Below are 18438 nucleotides of genomic sequence, written 5' to 3' on the forward strand. Positions count from 1 at the left end.
GCTTGAACTCAGCCTGGGTACTGTTCCTCAGCTCTTCAGCTCAAGGCTAGTTCTCTACCACTTGAGCCACAGCGCCACTTCCAGTTTTCTGGTAGTTAATTGGAGATAAGAGTCTCACGGAGGGGCTGGGAAGGTAGCTCAGTGGTAGAGTGCTTGGCTTGCATGCATGAGGCCCTGGGTTCAATTCCTCAGCACCACATAAGCAGAAAAAAATCTGGAAGTGGCGCTGTGGCTCAAGTGGTAGAGTGCTATCCTTGAGCTAAAGAGCTGAGGGACAGCGCCCAGGCCCAGAGTTCAGGCCCCACAACCAAACAAAAAAAAAAAAGAGTCTCACGGACTTTCCTGCTCAGGCTGGCTCCAAACTGCAATCCTCAGACCTTGCCTCCAGATTTAGGATTACAGGCATGAGCCACCGGTGCTCAGCTCTGTAGAAGATTTTAATTTCAATTTTATTCATTAGAGAAAAATGGTAAAAAAAAAAAAAAAAAACAATGTAGGATGGCATATTATAGGAGCTATGGCATTGTGCATACTAGACAAAGCACTCTACCACTGAGCTGCAGCCAGTGGGGTCTTAAACTCAGGACCTGGGCACTGTCCCTGAGCTTCTCTTGCTAGAAGGCTAGCACTCTACCACTTGAGCCACAGTACCACTTCTGGCCTTTTCTGTTTATGTGGTACTAAGGAATGGAACCCAGGCTTCATGCTTGCTAGGTAAGCATTTTACTACTAAGCTTTATTCCCAGCCCAGTCAGTGATTTTTATTTTGAGGTTTTTGTTGTTTTCTTGTTTATTGAATTTTTGGGAGGAAAAAGAGGTAAACTCAGGGTCTTATGCTTGCTAAGTAGGCATTCTAGCCTATTTGATTTTTTTACTTTCAAAGTCTGGACCACAACCCTACTTACACTTCCTACTTAGCTGGGATGATAGTGCATGCAACAATACCCAGCTTTTCATTGAGTGAGTGAGGTGAGATTCCACGATCGTTTTACCCTGACTGGTCTCAAACTGCAATCCTTCCCATCTCAGCCTAGGTAGTTAGGATCACAGGCATGCACACCTGACTCTGAGACATTAGTTTTTTGATATACCTCTTAATATAGCACAGACTGGCCTCAAACTTGTGTGATCATTCTGTCTCTACCTCTCAAGTGCTGAAATTGTAGGTGTGAAGCACCACAACCAATTTCGTCTTGAGTTTTTGTGTGTATATGTGTGTTCCAGACCTGGGGCTTAAAGTCAGGGTCTAGGCACTGTCCCCAAGCTTTTTGCTCAAGGCTAGTGCTGTAACACTTGAGCTCCACTTCTAGGTTTTTGGTGGTTAGAGATAAATCTCATAGACTTTCTTGCTTGCCTGCCTTAGAACTGCAATCCTCAGATCTCAGCCTCCTGAGTAGCTAGGATTACAGAGCCAACAGTATCTAGCATTGTTGGAACTTTTTAACTAGGAAAAACAGTTGCAAAATATTAAACACTCTATGCTGGGCACTGGTAGTTCACGTCTATAATCCTAGCTACTCGGGAGGCTGACACCTGAGAATCACGGTTCAAAGCCAGCCTGGACAGGAAAGCCCATAAAACTCTTATCTCTAATAAACCACTAGAAAACCGGAAGTGGTGCTGTGGCCCAAGCAATAGAGCAGTCGCCTTGAGCTGAAGAGCGCAAGGACAGCGCCCAAGCCCAGAGTTCAAGCCCCATGACCGACAAAAATAAACAAATAATAAATAAATAAATAAAGCACTCTAGACATTCACACACAGTGAGACCAAAAGAGGACTTTTTTTTTTTGGGGGGGGGGGCCAGTCCTGGGGCTTGAACTCAGGGCCTGGGCTGTCCTTGAGCCTCTGTTTATGTGGTACTGAGGAACTGAACCCAGGGCTTCATGCATGCTGGACAAGCCCTATACCACTAAGCCACATTCCCAGCCCCAAAGGATATTCTCAGGAGAAGAACACAAAGGTACAATGCCTATATGCATCTGATCATATAAAACAATACTTATTGAAATGAACTTCAGGAAATGAAAACAAGAGGTTTTTTTCTTTGTTGCTGGTTTTTTGGGGGTTTTTTGTTGTTGTTGTTTTGCCTTGTATATCTGTCTTTGGGAGGATAAGGGGGACAGATATGGAGGGATGAAGAGTGAAAAATTCAACAGTGAGACTCACTAGACATTATGCTGAAAATTAACTTGTGGGTAGGGACAGGAGGGAAAAACTGGGATAAAGTGAGGGAAGGGGTATCATTGTCTAAAAAGAAATGTACTCTTAACCAGGTGCTGGTGGCTCATGCCTATATCCTAGCTACTCAGGAGGCTGAGATCTAAGGATCACAGTTCAAAGCCAAGCTGGGCAGCTAAGTCCATGAGAATCTTATCTCCAATTAACTTCCAGAAAACCAGAAGTGGTGCTGTGGCTCAAAGTGGTAGACTCCTTGAGTGGTAGAGACTTTGAACAGAAAATCTTGGCCCAAGTTCAAGTCCCACAACTGACCGGAAAAAAAAATCCATACCTGACTTATGTAACTGTAACCCCTCTGTACATCACTTTTATAGTAACAATAAAAATGTAATTAGGGGCTGGGAAGGTGGCTCAGTGGTAGAGTGCTTGCCTTGCATGCATGAGGCCCTGGGTTCGATTCCTCAGCACTACATAAACAAAAAGAAAAAAGCCAGAAGTGGCACTGTGGCTCAAGTGGTAGAGCGTTAGCCTTGATCTGAAGAGCTGAGGGACAGCGCCCAGGCCCAGAGTTCAAGCCCCACAACCAGACCCCCCCAAAAAAAAATGTAATTAAGCAAAAATAGTGCAGGCACATATAGAATGGCCAACATTATGAAAACAATGTATTCTGGGGAGAAAAGACTAATAGACTAACAGGAAACACACTGATATGACAGAACTTAATTAAGACTAATGATTATTGTTGGATGCCACAGGACCAGAACAAAAAATTTTTAACTGTGGTCCCTGAATCAGGAGCATTAGTATCACCTTAAAATTTCTTAGAAATGCCCTCTTCAGATCCCACTCTAGACCTAATATATTAGAGAATTGTGGGTGTGGATCAAAAGGCACTGCATCTGCCTAGCAAGCTTGAGACCCTGAGTTCAAATCCCAGAACCACAAGCCGGGCGCGGTGCCAGTGGCGCCGGTGGCTCATGCCTGTAATCCTAGCTACTCAGGAGGCTGAGATATGAGGATCATGGTTCAAAGGCAGCCCGAGAAGGAAAGTCTGTGAGACTCTTATCTCCAATAAACCACTCAGAAAACTGGAAGTGGTGCTGTGGCTCAAGCGATAGAGCGCTTGCCTTGAGCTGAAGAGCACAGGGACAGGGCCCAAGCCCAGAGTTCAAGCCCCACGACCAACAAAAAAAACAAAACAAACAAACAAAAAATCCCAAAACCATCAAAAAAAAAAAAAAAAAGTAAGGAAGGTGAGAGAGAGAGGGAAAGAAAAGGAAGGAAAGAAAACTCCAGGGGTGGAAGACAGTACATCCAGGGGATTAAGATCATACTAAAATTTGAGGGGTTTGTTTTGTTTTTGGCAGTCTTGAGGCTTGAACTCATGGCCTAGGCACGGTCCCTGAGCCACAGTGCCACTTGCTGTTTTTTCTGTTTATGTGGTACTGAGGAGTGGAACCCAGGGCTTCATGCATGCTAGGCAAGCACTCTACCACTAAGCCACATTCCTAGCTATTATTTAAAAGACAGGGTTATGAGTGACTCCCCCCATTTTTGCAACCTATATTTTCCTTAATTATCTTATTACTTTCATAATCGAACTCTTTTCATTAAATAGTTTATAAGGACAAACTGTAGATGTACAGGTAAAAAGCTGTTACACTGTAAACAAGCACTGTAATGTGAAGTCTGATTGTACATCTAAAAAATTCAATGGCCCAGGAAAGATGGGACGGAAACACTGGGAGACTGAGGGAAAGTTCACAATGAAATGTACTCTTTAGGAGCTCCAATTGCACAATCGGTTAGCGCACGGTACTTATAAAAAATGTACTCTTTACCTGACTTATGTAACTGTAAACCCCTTTGTACATCACCTTCATAATAATTTTTAAAATTTTTAATTCATAATTTAAAAAAATTAATGGTCTGTGAAACTATTAAATTTGTTAACACTTACCATGATACCAAATTTAAATACATGTTTGTATTGTATGTATGTATAAAACACCAATCAAGGTGCTAGGGCAAACTGCAACATTAGCAAAACCAACAAACATAGGTTGGTTTAACACATATACTCAAATAGGAAAAGGGACCTTTATGGGTCACAACTGTTAAAGATTTGTTTCCCTTAAAAGCTGAATCTTTAGACTGTTATGTAATTTACTAGAACTGCATTACAGGATTCGGATGTTCTAAAGCTGTGAATGCTTACCCATGTAAGTTCCTGCTTAACCAAAAGTAAGTACCAGTTTGTTGTATCTGTCACCAAAATCTAGGCAGGGAAGAAGACAAATTCAGAATACTGGGTATTCTGGGGCTGGGAAGGTGGCTCAGTGGTAGATCGCTTGCCTTGCATGCCTGAGGCCCTGGGTTCGATTCCTCAGCACCACATACGCAAAAAGAAAAAAGCCGGAAGTGGCACTGTGGCTCAAGTGGTAGAGCGCTAGCCATGAGCTGAAGAGCTGAGGGACAGCGCCCAGGCCCAGAGTTCAGGCCCCATGACCGGACCCCCCCCCCAAAAAAAATTAACAGAATACTGGGTATTCTGAAAATCTTTAGCTTTTGCTTAAAGACCATAAAAACTGTTCCAACTTTCATCTCACCAACTCACTAAGAGAAGCCACAGGAAATAAAAAGCAAACCACAGGTTTCCAATCTACATTGGAGCCAGTTAAAAAAAGAGATTGCCTACATTTTCAGCACAAATTAAAGAGTAACAAAGACTAACTTGGGGATATAATAACTACTGATTAACTGCAACATGCTAAAGTTGAAATCAAAGACAAATGGCTACACATTTCATTTTTTGTTGTTTTTAATTTTTTAAGGAAGTTCAGATTCACTATATGTATCCCCCACATAAATTTACTATTAAACTTCTCTCTTTCTCTCTCTTTTTTTTTTCCTTTTTTGCTCATGGGGCTTGAACTCTGGGCCTGGGCATTGTCCCTGAGCTCTTCAGCTCAAGGCTAGCTCTCTACCACTTGAGCCACAGAGCCACTTCTGGTTTTCTGGTGGTTAATTGGAGATAAGAGTCTCTCCTCCTGTCCTGCCCGTGCTGGCTTTGAACCGAGATCCTTAGATCTCAGCCTCCAGAGTAGTTAGGATTACAGGGCTGAGCCGCTGAGCCACTGGCGCCCGGCTTCTATTTCGTAAATTTAATTCTGAAAGTAAACACTAGTTATTCAAAAAGCAAGGTGAGCTGGGCGCCGGTGGTTCAGGCCTGTAATCCTAACTACTCAGGAGGCTGAGATCTAAGGATCTCGGTTCAAAGCCAGCATGGGCAGGAAAGGCGGAGAGACTCTTATCTCCAATTAACCACCAGAAAACCAGAAGTGGCTCTGGGGCTCAAGTGGTAGAGAGCTAGCCTTGAGCTGAAGAGCTCAGGGACAACGCCCAGGCCCAGAGTTCAAGCCCCATGACCAACAACAACAAAAAAAAGGCCAGGTGATCCATACAGTGCTGACCCATAAAGATTGTCCTTTCTGATTAAAAAGAAAAAAAAAATCAATTTCATAACCACCATGACCACCCACACTGTTTTTTTTTTACTACTAAACCACAATACCAAGCAGGTGCACAAAAATTGAAGCATTTGAACATTTTACATAAACCTCTCCAACCCTAAAGCAGCTACCAGCATTTCTGTAAAATTCACTCCTGCTGTTAATGAGTAGACTGTAAATGCCCCTCCCTTTCCACCACAGTTGAATCTTCTCTGAGAGCTTATATTTCTATACCTTTGAACTCAGCTGAAATACATTTAAAGAGGTAGGTCTTGCTTTGTTACTGGACTCCCCATGAAAGACAATCTTGGAACATATTTGGGATAGGTTGTTTCAAATCTCCACCAAAAACAAATATGATATATGCCAAATCTCCATTATGATCAGACCCACTTCTCTGGTTTTTCTGAACAGTTCTTGAGTCTAACAGATCGGGGTTTTCTTTTTTACACTTTGAAAATACACTTGGTCAGTAGAGCTTCTCAGAAGGCCTCCCCAACCCCCACCTCTTTTGTATGTAAACACACTCTAGTCACACACACACTCCATCAGCTGTTTGGTAGCTCCACCCCTCCTCCTTTTCCGGGTAGTAACAGAGCGGCCAATGAACTGCGAGGAGCTGTGCCTGCGGCCTTTTGCCTGCATACGCTTTTCCAAAACAAGCAGCTCTAGCCTTCAGCTGAGGCCACTGGTTCTCAGATAAAAGGATCACCAGAACTGTGCAACAGGGTGAGACGAGTAACCCCCACCAACAAGGAAGCCTGTGTAATCTGAGCTGTTTGTTCCTCCACTAGGGAGAACTTAAACTGATATTCCTTTAGGGCAAATCACGCTTTAAGGTCACCAGAGTCCCAATTCTCAGACAATCTAAATAATCAGGGGGTAGGAGATGGAAGCCTCAGAGGTTGGTTATCCTGTTATTGCAGACTAGCAATCTATCTGACTTTGCAAAACAAATGGCTGCACTATCTGCCACAGGATTTGGGCTACCAGTTCAGATTTCTGATTGGGACACATTCCTTCAGTGTCCAAAAGTCATGTAAATCAGTTTCTAGGCTTCTGGTGAGGTTTGCACAACCCTTAGCTAAGGAACAGAAGAGAAACAATGAATGAGTCAGAGTTTCAGAGCATAATCGCCCAGCAGATTATTAAGTGCATCAGTGCAAAACACTCACTCCCTGCCTAACTTGGGAGTCAGCTCTCTTCCTACCAACCCATCACAAAAGAACTATCACAGACAACAACCAGTGTCTGGAAAGAACCTAGCAAGGTGGTGTAAGGCAGCAGCCAATTAGTTACACATCCTCTTCTCTCCCTACCCCCATACCGCTACTTTCCTACTATACAGATTCCCTGCCAAGGCTGTAAATCGTGGTGGTATAATTACGCCCAGGAGACAGGCAAAAATGGGCTGAAACAGGAGATTGCAATGAAGGCAGCTATCAGCCTCCACACCAAGGAAATCATCAAGGGGCAATGAGGGGCAAGAAGTACAGTACATTCCTTCAGACCTTTCCTTCCCACTTTTTCTCCACCATATTTCATTCTTAACCCTCAGCCCTGTCATACAATTGTACTCATTTCAGTAGTAGGTTGGGGGATTTTCCCTTAAATTTTTAATTAAGTATACCTTACTCAAAAACTGTGAGCTCCATTTGGGCGTGCTGATGTGAATTCAACTGAGAAATGAGGCCACAAAATCTGTCTCACAATAGATACACACACACAAAAGGGAATCTGAAATTTTTAACTTCTAAACTACCCTAGACCAGAAAATAACAAACACTAAACAAAAAGATAACCTCTTGCTTTCAAAACCCGACTGTTATTCTCCTGTCTCAGAGATCTCCAATTTTTAAAGCGCCTCTGCTTTCTTTTGTCAGCACGAAGGAAGGTGGGGAAAGAACAGAAGGCCAATGCATCTTTGCCTTTCTTCATCTTCTACTAAAAATAAGCTATGAAATAAGCCACTCAGGGGGAGGGAAAAAAAGACATCCTGCTGTTCTTTGTCTGTTTTCCTCTCCTTCTCCACACACACACACCCCACACCCTGAGTCCTAAAGCAGTAATCATTCTAGATGCCACAACTACTAAATGAACAAAAGGCACTGTATGGAAAAGGCATCAGGTCAAGTTAGGCCTCACTCTTTATCCTCGATCGCTTAGAAATTTATGTATGTATGTAATTTGAAGATCTGACATCAATCAAAAACAGCTGGAATTCTCTCCCCTCCCTCCATCCCAATTATACATTAAGTAGAAATTTGCATTAGGTGTGAAGTAACTCTCAATTCAAGGTAAAAATAACTCACAAGTCTGCCACCATGTCATTTACTAGTTTCTAAACAAAAATAAATCCCCAAACTGCTTTGTCTAAAATGTACAGTTACAAGTTTTCCTGCAACCTCATGAAAAGCCCACATTACTGGCATCATTCACCCATTTATAAAACAATCACAGCCACAAACAGCTCATAAGACTTGATTTCACTTGTGCCTAGATAAGTAACTTGCTTCTCACTGATTCCTATTCCCCCCCACTCCCCCTCACACACACACACAATCCTAAACTTACAAGCTTTTCTACTATTCTTAATTTCTAGCCAAGTTTTCCCTGAGTAGGAAAACACTTTATTATTCCTGAAAAGATTATGGGAAAAAAAAATCTCTTGCCCAGGCAACTTCCCTCCCATCCCCCATTTTTCAAACTGTATGCAAAAACTACTTTTTAAAAACTTCAGTAAATTCGGAATATCTGACAATCATCTTTGATCTCTACAAAAAGCTACAACAGTCAATCAAAACCGGTAGGTAACAAATAAAAGAAAGAAGGAATTCACCTGAAGAATCTAGCCAAACAACTTGAGTTATATAAACAAAACCCTGCAACAGGGGGAAATGGTTGGGGGATGGGGGTGAAGCAGAAAAAGAAACAGGAGACAGGACTTTTTTTAAACAGCCTTTCACACACTTCACCCCTCTTACCCCCACTACCCCGACTCTCCAGGGATTAGCTATTCAGAATACCGAGATCCTCCCACCCCCCTCTAAATTAGCCCTCAAAAAAAAAAATCCTCGATTTGTCTCAGGAACCTTCGCGAATTTCTCTAGCTAGTCATGAAATAATCAGTCTGGACTGCAACCAAAACCACTGCCTTGAAACGACTCTTATCAGTAATAGCTTTTCCACTGCAACCTCGGTATCTAAGTTGGGGAGAAAGGAGGGTAGAAAATAAAGGGTGTCACTTGGCAAGATCTGAGCAAACAATCCCCAAGAACCTTACCCTCACAGAGGGAGTTTTGCTTAACTGGCTCGCACAAGGGCTATTTTGTCCGGGTGCTCGTCTTTCTCTCCTTCCTCCCAGCTGTCAGATCCACAATATGGAGGGTGGGCTGGCTGGAGGGGCCTGGGGTCCTCACTGCTTACAACTACGGGTGGGCTACGCTTTGTCAGTGCAAAGGAAAAGAAGAAGGCTCTCGGAGGAACCAGAACGCTGAGCAAGAGTCTCCGCGTTAAAGCACACAGAGCTCTTTATTAGAAGAGGGGCCCTGAGCAGAGGACTCTCTTCCTAATATAGAAAGGAATTAGGGATAAAGGAGGTCGCTTGAGTTACCCCAGTTCAAGCAGCACTGCGAGTGGAGCCAATGGGGACGGTCTCCGGAAGGGGAGAAAGGCTTCCCTCTCGGAAATTTCCACCTTGCGCCCCTAAATCCAGAGCTAGCAAACAGGAAACGGAGCCTCTGAAGATAGGCTCGGTGAGGGCACCGAGAGCCGACTCGTCCTGACCAAAAAATGAATAAATACATAAATAGGCCGTCTTGGGAGTCCAAACGTCGTGCAGAAAGTCACGGGCTCTGGGGGCACAGGAGGAGCAAAGCCACGCATATTTTGGGGTGCTTCAGATAAAGGGGAGCCGAGAAAGGCCCCTGGCTCCTGGGAGGTGCCAAGGAGCCTCCGTTGGCACTGACGGGAGCGTCGGTCGGCCAGTGGCCTGGAGCGCCCCAGGGCCCTCGCCTGATTTCGGGGGCTTTTCAGTGCAACCCCACCCCTACGCGCGTCCCCAACTCCCCCTCCGCGAAGGATACAGCTTGACCACGTCCGTGTCCATCCGCCTCTTGCCCGGACTGGGGGATGACATGGTGTCGCCGCTGCCGCCCCGTCGCCTGCGCCGCCGCCGCCGCCGCCGCCTCTCTTCCTTCCTGGACCCGTCTGTCACGGGCCCCGGGCCCGGCTCTAAGGGGCCCGCGGCCGCGCCGGCTCCTCGGCGGAGGTGGCAACACCTCCGAAGTCCTGTCCGGTCTGGTCAGCCGCCGCCGCCCCCCGCACGGGGGAACACCGGGCACCGTCCGGCTGAGTGGGGGTGGGGATCCGCGGCGCCCAGCTCCGGCTGTGCTTCCGCCGCGGCCGGGGCCCGGCGCTCCTATGCGCCGCGCGACGCCCCTCCTTGCCTGACTCTCGCTCGCTCGTCTGCTCGCCCGCTCACCCTCTCTCACCGGCTCCGAGCAGCCTCCACGACAAGCGGACGACTCCTGCTACGGTCGGCCTCTCTACCCTAGCCTCGCTCTAGGCGCCGTGACGTCACCTCTGTGACGTCATCGGAGAGGCGGGATCGCCGGCGAAAGAGGTGGAGCGCCGCCGCGGCCTGGGCTTTTTTCCCCCGGGGGGTTCTGGGAGATGTAGTTCCTCTTTCTCCAGCCCTGTCACGGCCCTCCGCCCCCTCCCCCAACCTCCTCCTCACACTTTATCGCCCAACTGCCAATGTCGTTACTATCACCATAAACGATGGTAGTAAATAATGGCAGTGCTATTACGTTTGTGCGTTTTAGGTACCTCCTTCCCGCACACTTTTAAGAAAAGCTGTTGGAGATTTAGAGGAGGCCAAAGTGGCAATAACAATTTTGACAGGAATCAAAATCTGGAAATTCCCGCATCAACAGGTTCCCGGGCTCTGTTAACCTCCTTGGATGGAAAGAATTTGTTTGCAGGAATTGCAAGGCTTACTCAGAGCTTGCAAACTAGGGTTCATTACCCTCCACACACATAAAAAGCTAGACTAGAGGACTGGATTCAGGCAGCCAGATGGCAAGGACTGAAATAGTTTAGTACTAACTTCCCCATTCTACAGAGTTCAAAGGAATTTGAAACTCACAACGTGAGTGATTGTTAGAAACATCCCCCCCCGCCATATGTTATCGTTCTGGACAAAAACTGCCCTCCAAACTCCAACCTCTTCCTTGCTTCATTCCTTCATTCCTCTTCATTCATTCATTCCTTCAGTAAATATTTGTGAAGTACTTCCTGTGTGCTCACACTTTTGTGGGTAATGAGGACATATTATAAATGAAGATGTAATTTACACAGCCCTTTCAAAATGAATCTACATTGTCAATATCACCTGGAAACTTGTCAGAAATGAAGACTAGAGCTTGCCTCAGTCCTAATCAATTAGCATATGAGTTACTGAACAAGTTCCCCATGTGGTTCCTATGCCCCAGTAAAGTTTGAGAAGTTTGCTCCTATCCTTCCATCCCTAATACAGACCAGGTATTGTAACATAAGTATAACATGAAACTTACCATTTTGACTATATTTAAATGTAGTATGCAGGGCTGGGAAGGTGGCTCAGTGGTAGAGCGCTTGCCTTGCATGCCTGAGGCCCTGGGTTCGATTCCTCAGCACCACATAAGCAAAAAGAAAAAAGCTGGAAGTGGCACTGTGGCTCAAGTGGTAGAGCGCTAGCCTTGAGCTGAAGAGCTGAGGGACAGCGCCCAGGCCCAGAGTTCAGGCCCCATGACCGGACCCAAAAAAAAGAAGTAGTATGCAACAGCATTAAATACATTCAATATCGTGCAGCCATCATCACTATGCATTTCTAGAACATTTTCATTAATCCAAGTAAGATCTCTACCCACTAAACAGTAATTCCCGTGTTCCCCAGTTCTTGGTAACCTGCTTCCCATGTTCTGAAAAAGATGAGTTGTTTTAACTGTGTCTAAAAGAAGTTTATTGTTCTTTCTTATTGTATATAGCAAATCTGTCAAAAGTAAGAAATGTCCTAATGAAGAGACTTCTAACCCTCTTTGACGATTTATATTTTTTTTTTGGGGGGGTGGCAATCCTGAATTTTGAACTCAGGGCCTAGGCACTGTCCCTGAGCTTCTTTTGCTCGAGGCTAGCACTCTATCACTTGAGCCACAGCTCCACTTCCAGCTTTCTCTGTTTATGTGGTACTAGGGGATTGAATCCAGGGCTTCATGAATGCTAGGCAAGAATTCTATCACTAAGCCACATTACCAGCCCTGACCACTTTGTTAAAGGGAAAGATGGAAATCAGATTTATCTTTCTTGCTGATTCCCACTCTCCTTGGTCTGATTAACTTTTTCCTTCCTGCTTAAAACAGTGGTTCTAGCAGGCGCCAGTGGCTCACACCTGTAATCCTAGCTACTCAGGAGGCTGAGATCTGAGGATCATTGTTCAAAGCCAGCCTGGGCAAGAAAGTCCATGAGACTCTTAGCTCCAATTACCCACCAGAAAATTGGAAGTGGTGCTGTGGCTCAAGTGGTAGAGCACTAGCCCAGAGTTCAAGCCTCATGAATGACAAACAAACAAACAAACAACAACAAAACCCAGTGGTTCTCCAATTTGATGTAGTACTTAAATCTCCTGGGCAGCTTGTTAAACTTACAAATTTATTTATTTATTTATTTTTCCAGTCCTGGGGCTTGAACTCTGGGCCTGGCCACAGCTGCACCACTTCCAGCTTTTCTTTTTTTTTTGTTGTTGGTCATGGGGCTTGAACTTTGGGCCTGGGCACTGTCCCTAGCTTTTCAGCTTAAGGCTAGCACTCTACCACTTCAGCCAGAACACCACTTTCTGGTTTTATGGTGGTTAATTGGAGATAAGAGTCTCACAGACTTTTCTGCCTGGGCTGGCTTTGAACCACGATCCTCAAATCTAAGCCTCCTGAGTAGCTAGGATTACAGACGTAAGCCACTGGCGCCCTGAAATTTCCAGCTTTTTCTGAGTAGTTTATTGGAGATAAGAGTCTCACAGACTTTCCTGCTCAGATTGGCATTTAACCACGATCCTCAGATCTCAGCCAACTAAATAGCTAAGGTTACAGATATGATCCACTGGCACCTGGCACAGACTCACAGAATGTTTAGGTAACTCTCCTAGTGGTTCTGATTCAGAAGTTCTGGGTAAGGCCCTGGACATCCTCCTCTTTAGAAAGTTTCTCCCACCCCATGCTGGGAGATGCAGGCCAGGGTTTGAGAACCATTACCTTCAAGATTCCAATGGGCATCTCTCAGAACACCTGTCTAACCAAGCCAGTTGGTTGAGTACACCCATAACCATCATAAACTAATAAAGTTGAGGGCCTGAGGACCTATAGTTATTGTCTCTAGAACCACAGTGTAGTGTCTAGAACAGACAGATAGAAGAGGTAAAGGAAGTGCCTGGAGTAGGGACATAGGAATTTTCCGCTGATACCTTCCTCTAGATCTGCTGTGATCCAAGGTCTAAGCAAAGGATTTATGCTCGAAAGCAGGAACTCTATGAGAAGGTAGGGCTGCTCTGCCTAGAAGTGCAATGAGGGAGGAGCCTACTAAGCAGTCAGGGCCAAGGAATCATCCTATGTCTTTAGGAAGTATTTTTAGCTTTGGGTTCCTTAGGACCAACAGGCCCCTCCCTTCTCCTAATTATGTCTCAATTAATTGCATATATCCTCCTTGAGCCTCAGTCTTCTTCTCTATAAAATGTGCCTCCAATGCCCTACCCACTCGAGTGGGTTGAGGGAGTCAATGGGAAAAGCCCCTTGTAAACTATAAACTGCTTTCATAAAGGCAGTTTGTAGTGTTGATTATAAGGTGTATTGGTTCTGGTATTATTGTGTAACTATTACTATAGTACCAACATCTAATTTGCCCCACTGCTTGTAAATACAGTACGTATTGTTTAGAAGGTCATCACTTTGAAGCTGGACTCCTGTGGCTCATGCCTGGAATCCTAGTTACTCAAGAGGCTAGGATCTGAGCCAGCCTGGGCAGGAAAGTCTATGATTCTCTTATCTACAATTAACCACCAAAAAGCCAGAAGTGGAGTTGTGGCTCAAGTGGTCAAGTGCCACCTTTAGTGAAAAAGCTAAGGGACAGTGCCCTGGTACTTAGTTCAAGCCCCAGTACTGAAAAAAAAAAAAAAAAAAAAAAAAGAGGAAGACAAAGAGGAAAAGGAAGAGGAAGAACCAGAAGAAAAAACACAAGCAGAAGAAGCAGAAGGGGACTGGGAAGTGGTGGAGTGCTTGCCAAGTGCTTACATGAAGCCCTGGGTTTGATTCTTCAGTACCACATACAGGACTCACAAAAAAAAAAAAAAAAGAAGAAGGAGAAGGAGGAGGAGGAAGAAGAAGAAGAGGAGGAGGAAGAGGAGGAGGAAGAAGAAAAGAAAAGTAGGATAGTGCCCAAGCCCAGAGTTCAAGCCCCACGACCAAGAAAAAAAAAAAGAGGGAAGGTGGCTCAGTAGTAGAGTGCTTGCCTTGCATGCATGAGGCCCTGGGTTCGATTCCTCAGCACTACAAAAGCAAAAAGAAAAAAAGCCGGAAGTAGCGCTGTGGCTCAAGCGGTAGAGCGCTCGCCTTGAGCTGAAGAGCTGAGGGACAGCGCCCAAGCCAGAGTTCAAGCCCCACGACTGACAAAAAAAGAAAAGAAAAGTGTCACTTTGTGAGATGTGTGCCCTATTGTATTGTTTGACAAAGAAAGTAATGGAGATGTAGTAAATGTACATTCACATTTTTAAGCTACATCTTTTCTCTCTGGGCATTTTGCCATTTTTCTCTCACAAATCCAAGACCCCTAGTTTGACCTCTTCTTTCCCTCACTTCGATCCTTTCCTCTTTCCACAGCTACAGAAAACTGATCCTGACTCAATCAAATAAATTTAAAAGGTGGCCCCAGTGGAGAATCAAAGAACTTCCCTAATTTTCCACGGTTTGGCCAGAAAACGAGTTCCTCTTGAGTAAATATAGGTTTGCTCTTGTTTCTTTTCTCTGTGTTTCAGACAACCAGAATGTCAATAATTTACTCTAATACAGTATGGGGCCTGGGAGTGTCTGTTTACGTGTGTGCTCACAAGACAGTGGTCTGGAATGAGTTGGTGTTCCTCCTTATCAGGTGCAGCCAAGGGGCGCCTGTGAGGGTGCAGCTGTCCGACCCAGCCTGACTCATGAGTGTTGCAATCTGGGAAATGGATTCCGGGCCTGTTTATCTCCGCCCAGGGCAGGGCCAAGCTTGACGGTCAAGCCTCTGGTCTCCAAAGCAGCTTCTCCAAGGCAAAAAAAAAAAAAAAGCCTAGAAACTGCTCAGTCTCTGAAGTTACCTGTTAACCCCTGTGGCTCAAGAACCAAAGTGAATTGATCTCTCTCCCTACCCAGAGGGAAAATCCCTCCCAAATCCATTTGATGACTTCCCATAGAGAAAGCAGTTCATTTGGAGCCAATATATGCAATCAGGGATCACAGGTTCAGATGCCTCAAGAAATTTGTAATCATATCAGCAATGTTTTCGCTGCTGTGGAAGTAAAAGCTTAAACTCATTTCAACCTATTTCCATGTAGCTGAACATTGGCAGCTCAAACGTATAATCCTAGCTACTCCAGGAGCCTGAGATCTGATTATCTGGGTTCAAAGCCAGCCTGGGCAGGAAAGTCCATAAGGCTCTTTATTTCCAATTAACCACCAAAAAGCTCAAAATAGATCTGTAGTTGAAGTTGTCGAGAGCCAGTATTCTTCCTTCCTTCTTTCCTTCCTTCCTTTCTTCCTCCCTCCCTCCTTCCCTCCCTCTCTCTTTCTCTCCCTCTTTCTTTCTCCTTCTTTCTTTCTTTCTTTCTTTCTTTCTTTCTTTTCTTCTTTTTCCCTCTCTCTTTCCCCTCCCTCCTTCCCTCCCTTCCTTCCTTCTTTTTTTTGTTTTTGTTTTTGTTTTGCCAGTCCTGGGGCTTGAACTCAGGCCTAGGCACTGTCTCTGAGCTTCTTTTGTTTAAGGCTAGCACTTGACCACTTGAGCCACAGTGGTACTTCTGGGTTTTCTTGTTTATATGGTACTGAGGAATTGAACCCAGAGCTTCTTATATGCTAGGCAAGCACTCTACTACTAAGCCACATTCCTAGCCCTCTTTTCTTTCTTTCTTTCTTTCTTTTTTTCTTTCTTTCTTTCTTTCTTTCTTTCTTTCTTTCTTTCTTTCTTTCTTTCTTTCTTTCTTCCTTCCTTCCTTCCTTCCTTCCTTCCTTCCTTCCTGTCTTATCTGTCTTTCTGTCTTTCTTTCTGTCTTTCTTCCTTTCTGTCTTTCTTTCTAGAACAAACCTAGTACCCAGGCCCTGAGTTCAAGTACCAGTACCAGCACTAAAAAAGAAAAAGAAAATGAAAAAAAGTTATTTCCATCTTGCCACTGTATGTTCTCAGAGAAGGAGTAAAAACTGATTGATGTGCAGCATGATTCAGGGAAAGCTTGGAGACAAAGACTCCTTTCAGCCTCAGGCCTACCTATTACTGATAGAACCTTAGGCCACATGGCTGAGCCTTTTATGCTTACTTTCCTCACTTGTAAACAGGAGGATTGCTTTCTTCCTTCCTTTGTTCAATAGGAAATGCTGCAACCTCATGTATGAAATCTCATCATGCACGCATGCAAGGAAGCTTGGCAATGACCCACTGCCACCTCTAGGGATCTCACACCTAGGCCAGTTGCCCTAGTTGAAACCCTTCTTGAGAGGTGAGGCTTCCTGCCTCTCTTTGCCGCTCTCACCTCCCTGACATGAGATGCTGGCCACCTCAGGCCTCTGCACTTATCTCTGCTTAACCCTAGATGAATTCTTCCAGACTCAGTGTTTTAACTGCCATCACTGTTGTCTTCCTAGTGGATATCTTTGATCTGAGCTCTCATTCCAAATACCTCCAATACCTCTGTAGAGAATACCATCTATTTGGGGCCCCCAAAACACATCCAGAGTATCCCTTACAATGGCAAGTAGTAAATAGAAATACATGAAATTGCTGCTTAAGGTTAAGAACAGTCACCGATTGGCAATTTTATTTGGTTCTAATACCTCTTTCCACTGCTCAATAAACCTTACATTCAGGGCTGGGAAGGTGGCTCAGTGGTAGAGCACTTGCCTTGCATGCCTGAGGCCCTGGGTTCGATTCCTCAGCACCACATAAGCAAAAAGAAAAAAGCCGGAAGTGGCGCTGTGGCTCAAGTGGTAGAGAGCTAGCCTTGAGCTGAAGAGCTGAGGGACAGCGCCCAGGCCCAGAGTTCAGGCCCCACGACCGGACCCCCCAAAATAAAATAAAATAAAATAAACCCTACATTCAGCCAAAGCTATCACAAGCTTCTTGTGAGAGTAGGACAACTTGATAAAAATCACCCTACCCTTTCCCCTCATTTAGTCCTTTCTAGCTACTTGCTGTTCTGCTAAGCATGTTCCTGTCCCCAGGGCCTTTGCACTTGCAACTCTCTCAGCTTGAAATACTCTTCCTCAGGATAATAAACACATGTCTAACTCTCTAGTCTCTTTTAAGGCTTTGCTGATAGTAGAGCCTTTTCTGGGCACTTTATTTTATATTGCAGCATTCAGTACCTCCCTCCCTCCCTCCCTCCCTCTCTTTCTTCCTTCCTCCCTTCCTTGCTTGCTTGCTTGCTTTCTCTTTCTTTTTTTCTTTCTTTCTTTCTCTCCTTCCTTCTTTCTTTCTCTCCTTCTTTCTATCTTTCTCTCCTTCTTTCTTTCTCTTTTTCTTTCCTTCTTTCTTTCTCTTTTTTCTTTCCTTCTTTCTTTCTTTCTTTCCTCCCTAGGACTTACCACCATCTACTATGTTTTTCTTTTGTCTTTTTTGTCAGCCATGGGGCTTGAACTCTAGGCTTGGGCACTGTCCCTGAACACTTCAGCTCAAGGTGAGTGCTCTACCATTTGAGCCACAGCATCACTTCCAGTTTTCTGGTGGTTAATTGGAGATGAGAGTCTCGTGGACTTTCCTTGCCTGGGCTGGCCTTGACCAACTATCTTCAGATCTCAGCCTCCTGAGTAGCTAGGATTACAGGTGCGAGCCACTGGCACCTGGCTTACTATACTTTTCTTGACTGTCTTCTTCCTGCAGCAGAACACAAACACCACAAAGACAGATTATGTTGCACTTGCTGCTAGACATCCAGTGCCTAGATCAACATGGGGCACATAGTGCACTGAAAAGTTGAATGAATAGCTAAGCACCAGTGGCTTACTCTTATAATCCTAGCTACTCAGGAGGCTGAGATCTGAGAATCAAGGTTCAAAGCCAGCCTGGGTAGACATATCCACAATTAACCAGCAAAATAAAAGCCAGAAGTAGAGGTGTGGCTCAAGTGAAACAGTAGCAGTTGTGAGTGAAAGATAAGAGCTCGAGGTCCAGAGTTCAAGCCCTGGTGCTGGTGCAAAAAATAATAAAACGGATGAATAAAAGTAAGAAGGGAAGGGCTGGGAAGGTGGCTCAGTGGTAGAGCACTTGCCTTGCATACTTGAGGCCCTGGGTTCGATTCCTCAGCACCACATAAGAAAAAAGCCGGAAGTGGCGCTGTGGCTCAAGTGGTAGAGCACTAGCCTTGAGCTGAAGAGTTGAGGGACAGCGCCCAGGCCCAGAGTTCAGGCCCCACCAACCGGACCCAAAAAAAAAAAAAAAGTAAGAAGGGAAGACTGGCTAAAAAGGCAACTGAAGGGCTTTCAGG

At 45.0% G+C, this 18438-nt stretch overlaps 1 protein-coding gene across 1 annotated transcript in view; it reads right to left on the bottom strand.

Moving 5' to 3' along the window:
- Window positions 1–10262, bottom strand: part of Ube2h (ubiquitin conjugating enzyme E2 H) — a 98428-nt gene extending 88166 nt beyond the window's left edge. The window contains exon 1 of the mRNA XM_069996757.1: window positions 9776–10262. Within this exon, the coding sequence (XP_069852858.1) occupies window positions 9776–9828 (53 nt within the window). The 5' untranslated portion in view covers window positions 9829–10262. The remainder of the gene's footprint in view (window positions 1–9775) is intronic.
- Between the last annotated feature and the right edge of the window lie 8176 nt (window positions 10263–18438).

This window comes from Dipodomys merriami, unplaced genomic scaffold (genome assembly GCF_024711535.1).
Source record: "Dipodomys merriami isolate MVZ:Mamm:240054 unplaced genomic scaffold, mDipMer1.0.p SCAF_5, whole genome shotgun sequence".
Classification (NCBI taxonomy): Eukaryota; Metazoa; Chordata; class Mammalia; order Rodentia; family Heteromyidae; genus Dipodomys; species Dipodomys merriami.